Source organism: Microtus ochrogaster, chromosome 2, assembly GCF_000317375.1.
Source record: "Microtus ochrogaster isolate Prairie Vole_2 chromosome 2, MicOch1.0, whole genome shotgun sequence".
Lineage (NCBI taxonomy): Eukaryota > Metazoa > Chordata > Mammalia > Rodentia > Cricetidae > Microtus > Microtus ochrogaster.
The window spans coordinates 54,716,199-54,725,424 of NC_022010.1; the positions used below are offsets into that span (position 1 = coordinate 54,716,199).

General features: G+C 47.9%; 1 protein-coding gene across 3 annotated transcripts in view; it reads right to left on the reverse strand.

Moving 5' to 3' along the window:
* The window catches only part of Zdhhc23 (zinc finger DHHC-type containing 23), a 13,590-nt gene extending 4,407 nt beyond the window's left edge, over positions 1 to 9,183 (reverse strand). Inside the window, exons 1-4 of one of the 3 annotated variants that reach the window (XM_026786544.1) lie at positions 9,022 to 9,183; positions 8,318 to 8,580; positions 2,201 to 2,911; positions 185 to 352 (exon numbers count right to left, since the gene is read on the reverse strand). In XM_026786544.1, the coding sequence (XP_026642345.1) occupies positions 185 to 352; positions 2,201 to 2,911; positions 8,318 to 8,460 (1,022 nt within the window). In that variant the 5' untranslated portion in view covers positions 8,461 to 8,580; positions 9,022 to 9,183. Of the gene's footprint in view, positions 1 to 184; positions 353 to 2,200; positions 2,912 to 8,317; positions 8,581 to 8,860 lie in introns of all 3 variants that reach the window. The other 2 variants (XM_026786545.1, XM_005345004.3) reach the window with 2 other exon arrangements.
* Between the last annotated feature and the right edge of the window lie 43 nt (positions 9,184 to 9,226).

Sequence of the window (9,226 nt, forward strand, 5' to 3'; positions counted from 1 at the left end):
TCATCCTAGAACACACCCATCACCACTGCACAGCTTTGATGGCAATTTTAGGGATGTCCAGCATCTCCAAAGCCTGCCCTATGCTTGACTGAAAACAGCTAACTTAAGGGCAAATAATGATCTGTTTCTGGCAACAAGTATTTCTTCCTCACTGACCCTCTTAACAGAGTGTTCCATAACTTACCTGTAATTTGCGTAAACTCCAGGACAGTAGAAGAGGGCTGTAAAGAGGCTTCTCTCCCTACAAATGGTGTTCAAGGTCAGCGATATCCCGTACACCGAAGTGAGCAAGAAGATCAAAAGGGCAAGTATAAATGCTTGATGATTTGATTCTCCAACGCAGCTGTTTATCCTCAAAACAGCAGAGGGGGAAAACACATTTGAAAATGTCTCATATAACCCACACGATATACAAGAAAGCCTTTAAAATAGAGACAGTAGGACGTTCAGTTATGAAACCCTAAGTCATCTTAGGTTTCAGTTTTAGGGAAATAAAACCCTGTCTGCTGTGTGACAAAGTCTTATATTCTCTATGGAAAAGTAGAACCATTATCCCTTAGTCTGAAGCCATGACTAATCAAAAAAGCAGAACCCAGCTAGGAAATCTACCCATCTAAATATAGTGCTTATACATACATAAACATACATACACAGGCACATATGGGTTTTTATGTAGTACTGGGGGTTGAACCTGGTTCACTGTGCATATTAGGCAAACACTCTACCATTAGGCTGTACCCCTAAGCCCTGATCCTAAATATTAATAAGTGAGGTCGATCACCCAGGTATGAGGAAAGTTGAGACTAAGCAGTATGAAAACTTTAAAGGTGCAGTCAGAAACACTGCACAAAACTGGAAACTGTTCACCGTGCATGAGAGCAACAAAAGGACTCGGTGCAGTTAAAACTGTGCGCAGCGTGGAGAACAGGATATTAGGAAGCAGGTCAGGTTAAAAAAAAAAAAAAGGCCCTATGTCATGGCCTCTGTGAAGGCAGGGTACACAGGTCAGCTTTCTTCTGCCCAAGCATCCCAGGATGCTCAGTGGCCAGAGGTTTCAGATTCTACAAACGAGGATCTAGAAATGGCCAACACACTTGCATGCACAATCACCCATTGGGGATAAATGAAAAGTACATGCGTTAAACTAAAAACAACCCTTTACACCTAAAGACAAGTCCCAGAAAAGAGGTGTCCCTGTCCTAAGGCCATGCACTTGGCCATTTCAATGCTCCCCCAACCCCCCACCCCCGCATTTCCTGCACTCACTCTCTCCCTTCTCTGCAGGCCTAAGGTGTAGTTCCTTAGACAGAGCCCCTGAGAGCAGCACAGGCGTACACCTGCTGCTGACAGCATTCAGAGCTGAGTCCTGCTTGCTCCCTTCAGCTCAGCATCATCCAGCAAAATTTTAGGTGCCGCATTTAGATGTGAGGGGCCTGTTGCCACCAGCCAGCTTGAAGGTACAAAACAAAGTCTATCTCCGGGCAGAAAACCAATTAAGGGATATCTGATAAGACCTCAACTACAATGGTGTATGGAAATCCCTGTTTGCAAAAAAATGATTAAGGATGCACAGCCAGAAAACAGTAGTCACCTGGAAGCAGGAACCACGTGTGCTCATAGGCGAGTGTGTATGTGTGTACACTTGCGTGTGGAAACAGAGGTTGATGTTGCTGTCTTCCTCAAACATTCTCCACCATATTTTTTGAGTGAGGGTCTCTCATGGAACCAACAACTTGCTAATCCAGCTAGACAGGATGGCCTGCAAGCCCCAGTGATCTTCCTGCCTCTGCCTTCCCAGTGCTGGGATCGAAAGCACATGGCCTTTGTATACGGATGCTGAGGGACCCCCGGTCCTCATGCTTGCATAGCAAGGATTCTACGAACTTAGCCATCTCCACAGCCCCTGATAAATTATTCTTCTTTTTTCAATCCACCAAAAAAAAAAAAAAAAAACTGGAAGGAAAAGGGGGAGGGTGGGGAGACACTCCCAAAGTTTTTCTGCTCATCCCTTCAGGAAATTGAAGGGACTAAATCTGTGAAACTCAGGAACCTGGTGACTAAGCGGGAACATCCTCACAGCCTACAAATATCTACAAGGTGTAAAACTGGGGAAAGAGACGTTTCAGGACAGCACAGAGGAAGAGCAAATATGGGTAGCCTATGAACTTATTTTCAGAGCTTCCAGATTTTTCCAACATACCAGACACAATGATGATCCATTCTCCTTACACAGATGCCACATATCCGGCAATGCCATGCCCGGGCGGGCCGTACTAGCTGACACTTGGCACACCAGTCCTCCTTCACCTTGGCAGGGCTGTCAAGTGCCACCCTGGAGGAGCCCTTAATATCATCCTTCAGCGTGCGGTTGTTGAGGCTCCCTGAGGGATCTGTTCCAGGGAACCCTTTGGTCTTCTCTTGCCCTTTTTTGATCGGGCATTCGATTTGGCTGTTGCTGGGGCATTTGTCACTGCAAGCTGGATTGCTGAGGTAGCCTGGATCCTTCTTGGCTCGGTACAAGGCTAAGAGTATTAGGAATAACCCGAAGGTAAGGAGAGCCAGCTGGGTGGGCCCTACCCGCCCTTTGGGGACCACTTCCCGCAGGAACACATAGTACATGTAACCCAGTGAGAATAGTCCAAGGCTGAGGAAAAACAGTGTCTGCTCTTTCCTTCTGTGAGTGAGGTAGTAGTACCAGAGCGCCAGCACGGGAAGGGAGGTCAGAACCACCACCCCCAGCAGGAAATGCCAGGAAGCCACGTGAAGGAAAACTGGCAAAAGCACGAGTGGAGGGACGATGCTAATATTAACTTTTCTGGCTCCTCTAAGCCAAGGAATTCGGAGGCGATCAGAAATCGTATCTGTGATTCTTTCGCAAGTCTCTGGCCGCATTGATTTACAGGTAAGCCATCTATTCAGAGAGAGCAGAACAATGTGCTTCACAGGGATTTGGTGAATTAAGAACTGCAGGGCCCCAGATGTCAAACAGCAGCATAAATGATAGAACACCAAAAGCCACATTTCATTCCCTCGCTGCTAAGCCAAGCTTTTCAGATTCAAGTATCATTTTTTTTTAGAATAGGAAGATAATGTTTATAACTGTAACAACCAGCATTTTTCCTTAAATACACAGGTATATGCACGTATTCCACACAAATGTCTAGACCCGAGTGGGTGGGCAGACACTCAAATGAATCTTTTTGTAAAAGTTGACAGTGAAAATTCAAAAAGTATTACGTAAGTGGCAGTGTTCTTCCAATGAACTCGGAAAAGCCCAGGGGACGGACACCAAAGGGGCTTGGCGGAACGGTGTGGTCTGTACTTAGCCTGGTCAGCTGGTAAAGGAAGGCGGTGTTGCAGCCAAGAGAAATGGATGCAGCTCAAAGCCTGCCCTGCGCCCCGGAGGAGCCAGGCTATGACAGACAGGTGGCCACATAAGCAGGGACTAAAAAGAACTGTGTCTGCTGACTCTGCACAGCTAGGCAGGCTGCTGTTTAAATGCTCCACTTTTAAAACCTAATCCTCAACACATGAGCATGAGGTGATGAGGCTGGTGGGCATGGTGGCTCACACCTTTATTTACAGGTGCATGAAGGCCTGAGGCAGGAGGATTACTGATCCTGGCAACTGAAGGTCAGAGTCAACAATACAGTGAGGCCTTCAGGGGGGTGGTCTTGTAAGAGGTGATTTGGTCATGACAGGAGTCCTCATGAATGGGATTAGACCCTTTATAAAGGAGGCCAAAGGAGCCTACTGATTTCACCGCATGAAGACGTGGCACGAACGCACTATGTATGAAGCAGATGGCTTCGTGTCCTAGAGTTTTGTGAAAGGGTAATGGGACTGAATATTAATAGAAACCTCTGATCAAAGTGTCCAGGGTTTCTGCACAGTTTCTCTTGGATGCTTATGTTCATATGAGAGGCTGGGAGGTGGCTCAGTGGGTAAAGCGCTTTCCATACAAACATGAGGACATGGGTTTAGATTCCCGGTACCCATGTAAAAAGGCAGGTGTGATGGTACGTGTTTGTAACCCCAGCACTAAGAAGGTAGACCTCCAGAGCTTACTGGCTATACACTCTATCCAGTCAGTGAGCTCCAGATTAAGTGAAGAAAACTTGTTTCAAAAATTAGGGTGGTGGATCTATAGCATAAGACATCTGACACACCTTTCAGCTACACATAAATACATATACAAGCAATAATTAATAATAATGGTGACTTTAGGGGCTAATAAGGGTAACTTCAGTTGACAAAGTATTTGCATGACAGCAAGAGGGCTGAGTTTGAATCCCCAGCACCCATGTGAAAATCTGGACAAGGGGCTAGCAAGATCACCCAGCGGATAAGGGTGCTTGCCACCATGGCAGATGACTTGAGTTCACTCTCAGGGTCTGATGTGGGATCCCCCTCTGTATGCTGTGAATACCATTGGTTTTGGGCCTGTGATAGGGTAGAACAGAGCTAGGCAGGGAAAACTAAACTGAATGCTGGGAGAAGGCAGAGTTAAGAGAAGCCGTGGAGCCACTGCCAGAGACAAACATGCTGTAACCTTGCCGGTAAGCCACGAGCCTCATGGTAAAATATAAAATAATAGAAATGGGTTAAATTAAGATGTAAAAGCTAGCCAATAAGAAGTTAGATCTAATAGGCCAGTGATTTAATTAATACAGTTTCTATGGGGTTATTTCGGGAGTCTGGGCAGCTGGGAAAAACACAAGCGACCTCCATACTACAAGGGTCCACAGGGTAGAAGGAGAAAACCAACTCTGGCAGGTTGTCTTCTGACCTATGCATAAAAACCATGGGACATACATGGCTATACAGGCACATACATTATAAAAACAGAGAGGCATGGTTGTGTGAGCTTATATTCCTAGTGCTGCAGGGCAGGCAGCTGCAGACAGGAGATTCCTGGAGATTGCTGGTCAGCTAGTCTGGCCAACTGAAGAAGCCTAGGCTCAGTGAGAGGCACTGTCTGAAAAAAATACGGCAGAAAAACAACTCAGAAAGACACCTAACACCAACCACTGTCCACAAGGAGCCCACACGTGTACATGCACATACAACACATGAGACACATACACTGACCTTACAGACATAATGTTTACAACCAGGCAGTGCTGGCACAGGCAGAGGCAGGACGATCTCTGTGAGTTCGAGGCCAGCCTGGTCTACAGAGCAAGTTCCAAGACAGCCACGGCTACACAGAGAAACACTGTCTTGGAAATGTCTCGGAAAACTGACAGACAGACAAAACCAAAGCAAAAGACACAATGTAAAACCAAAGGGCAAACAGCACCTCAAGATATGGAAAGTTCTCAGCCTTCTTAGCTTGTTTATACAATAACAACTGTGGGGGCTGGAAAGATGGCTCAGTGGTTAGGAGCACTGACTGCTCTTCTAGAGGACCCTGGTTCAGTTCCCAGCACCCACATGGCAGCTCACAATAACAGCTGGGAAAGCCTGTGTGAAAGAGTCCATCATCAGATGACAATGGCTCAGCCCTGTGCTGTTAATCAAAGCAGTGGGAGGATAACCCTTAAAGCAGTTGAGACTGTGGTTGCATTCCTATCATAAGCTTAGAATGCTTGGGCCTTGATGGCACCATGGTTTGAGAGCAAGTGGCTCAGAACACCCCTGAAATCTCAGGGCTCACTGGTAGTCACATAAAGTCTCTGCTTACTACAGTCTGGTGTAGTGTCTTACAGAAACCCCAGGTGTGGTTCCTGAAAAGCCAGGTACAGCGGAGATTGTAGCGACCACTACTCTCAAGGACACCAATGGTAAACTTGGGTGGCATCGTATGTTCCCAATTCTACAGCCTCACAGAATACAGGAGTTGTGGGGACATGGTTATATGCATGTAAGTGTCAAAGAATGTTCCAGAGAGCATCAAGGCCAAGGCTAAGAAGTGCCACAGAGTGGAGTCACCCCACAGAGTCCTCTCACTAGGGTGTTGTCTTGTACTCATGGGCCTGGGACCACGGGCACAGAACCTTACTAAGCAACGCCTGGTAAAGCTGCACGCTAATAACTGACCAAGACCCCAGAATGGTGGACCTAGCAGCACACCACCCCTGTGCAGGAACGAGACTCTGACCCATGAGAGCTGTGTCGAGAGCTGCACCCTCAGGAGCCCAACTTTCAGATCTGTGTGTCTGGAAGGTAGGCTTATAGTTAAGACTTGCGTTGTTACACAGAAAAACCCTGTCTCCAAAATAACAAACAGAAAAAGACTTGTCATTTGCCCTGTGGGAATGGGACCTGCCTCCCCCTTTTTCTTTCCCATTTCCCATTTCTCATTTTTTGCCATGGAAATGTCTTTTCAATGAATGTCTCACTATTGTGTTTTCAAAGTACGTAACTGTTATCTCTTCTCTGTTTATGTGTACGTGTGTTTTGCCTGCATGTATATACGTGTATCGTGTGTGCCTCGTGACCACTGAGGTCAGAGGAGGTGTTGGATCCCTTGGGACTGGAATTATAGGCAGCTGTAAGCTGTCATGTGGATAGTGGGAATTGAACCTTGGTCCTCTGCAGCAGCAGGAAGCGCTCTTTGCCTCCCTTCTGCCCACAGCCTGTTACCCACAGGCCCGAAGCTGAAGGACACTGTATGAGTTAGACAGTGCCACTCAGACCACTGTCCAGACTTAACATGTCTATGCCGACACTTGCACAATTAAATATTTGAGGCTGTTGGGATGCAAGGAACGTCTTTTGATTGTAAAGATACTCATTGGTGGGACCAGAGGTAGACTGCTAAGATTTAAATATGTGTGGCCCACTAAAGTTCATTTAGTTCAAACCTAATCCACATCTTATTATACGATCTTATTAAGAGGCAGGGCTCTTAGGAAGTGATGAAGTCAACAGGGTGGAGCAGGAATGAGATTAGCATCCACACAAAAGAAGATCAAGGCAGGCGGGTCATCCATCCCTTTTGCCATGTGGGGATGTAGCAAGATGATGCCATCTATGAGGAAGAGGGTTCACACCAGATACTAAACTGCCAGCACCTTTGACCTTGGATTTCTCCACCTCCAGAACTGCAGGCTTCCTCATCTACCATCTGTACCCACTCTGGAGGATTTGGTCGCAGCAGCCTAAGTGGACTAAGACAAGCAAGAACGTTAAGGTAGGTTATGCAAAAATAACTTTAGACAGTTCTTTTGAGCAGGTCTAAACTGTAAAGTGAGTGGGAGATGATGACCTGGAGTCACAGAGCAGCAGGGTCAGGGGGAAGCGGGAAGCACAGCTGTCTCCAGGCCTCAAGGGCCAGAAGTGACCAAGAGTCAGCAAAGTTAATGGAGAAGCCACAGCCCTGAGTGACAGTTTCTCCAGCCATTAGTGCAGAGTGCTCTATTTTCTCAGTATGGATTTCAGACTAAGTCTAAAGAAGCTATATTTAAGGCTACCTATTTAAAAAAGACTATAGAAAAAGACAAGGAACAATTATAAAGAGGTTATGGGCTTAAGAGTGAAGCTTGACAGGAGAGTTCTGTGGTCCCCAGGGAGAGCGTTTTCATGGCTAGACTAACAACCTACAGTGACTCTGTAACCAAAAGGGGCTGCTTCTGGGAAAAGTGTGTCCCCAACACCCCTCTTCCTCGCACATCATGCTTTCCATAAGTAGACGTTTAAAAATAAAGATTTAGAAAAAAATAGTGAAAACCAGTTCACTGTCGCTTGATACAAAATGGTTTTCACTAACGCTAAAAAGTCTCCCTCTAGATAGCAAGTTCCATCGATGAGATCCTGGTGAAAGTAAAGGCCAAAGATAAGACAACAGTACAGTCAAGATGGTATTGTTGCTTACATAAAACAGTCCTCTCTGTGGGACATACATGACCTTTCTCCCTGGAAACAAGGGGTGAACCAAGAGCAGAAAACAATCTTTCAACCTCCAAGACCCACGTGACCTAGCGGGAACGATGCCTTTCATGGGCTCCACTAAGACCACTGGAAATGTAACAACTCCCTGGATCGTTCTTTTAAACTTGCAGTTGCGCTGGTTTGTGCTCTTTATTTAACACATTTAATTTGCCTACTCTCCCTTGTTCTGCGTGTTCTCCCCATGCTTATCCTGTAAGAAGAAAACTGTTCAAGTCCTCGAGAACTGAACTGGACAGCCGTGGACTGCTACCTACCTCATTTTTACAAAATCCTCACATGACATCAAAAACTATTCTCTATTTTCGACCCTTTGGAATAGAACCAAGAGCAAATTCTAGCACTCTGGAAGGCAAACCTGAAAGAATACACGGTACATCTCAACAGCAGCAGTTGGGTCAGCATCTGAAAACTGTATGCTTACCTGTCACAGCCTTCATCGAGGTCTTGACAATCACACAAACAAGCAGCCACGTGGTTCTTTTCCCCATTTCGATCAATATACTCACAGCAGCACAGGGGCTCCAACTCAGGTTCTTCGGTTTTCTTTTTTTTTACTGGCTTCATATTGCCCTTCAGTGTTTGCACCTGTCACCATGAGCCATCAGAAGCTCTCAGAAGGCAAAGGTGGCAACAACTCAACTCACATCCTGTAAACACATCCTCGCTTGTGATTAACGCCAACGCCTGAGCAATAAAAAATGAAAAGAAAGGGGGGAGGGGTCCTGTTTCCATCAGGTTTTCCCGGCTCCGCGTGGCCTGAAAGGGGGCTCCTTGACTCCTGGGGCTCTGAGTATCTTCACCTCCCTTCCTAGCCCAGAAGCACCTGGGTACCAACCGTTCCCATGGCGACAGCCGACCACGCTGCCCGGGACAGCAGGGCTAGGGCGGCCCAGTTCACCTGCGGGTGCCGGCTGGGTAGAGCCGGGCGGTCCCCACCCCGAGGCTGCGTGCCGTGGAAACTCACCCTCGCAGGTGCAGGCAGTGACGCCTCGGCGCTTCAACCATCCACCCGCCCCGGGCTGCCAGGAGTCCCCGGCAGCCCCGAGGTCTCCGTCCAGCCCACTCCGAGCCAGCCGCTCCGAGGGCGTGGGCGGGCCTGGAGAATGACCTTGGCTGAGAAGTTACCTGCCCTCCTACGGAGGCGGGGACCGGGAGGAGGACCGGCTCCTCTGGGCGCGGCTGCGTCGGGGACCCAGCCCTGCCGGCTCGGGCGTGCAGGGTGGAGTCGCCCACCTGTCTGCACCGCCGGTGTGCGCGCGCCTGCCTTGCGATCCAGTCGCCCCCGGCCGCCGCTCCGCAGGTCGGCGCGCGCTTCCGGGTGCCCCGCCCC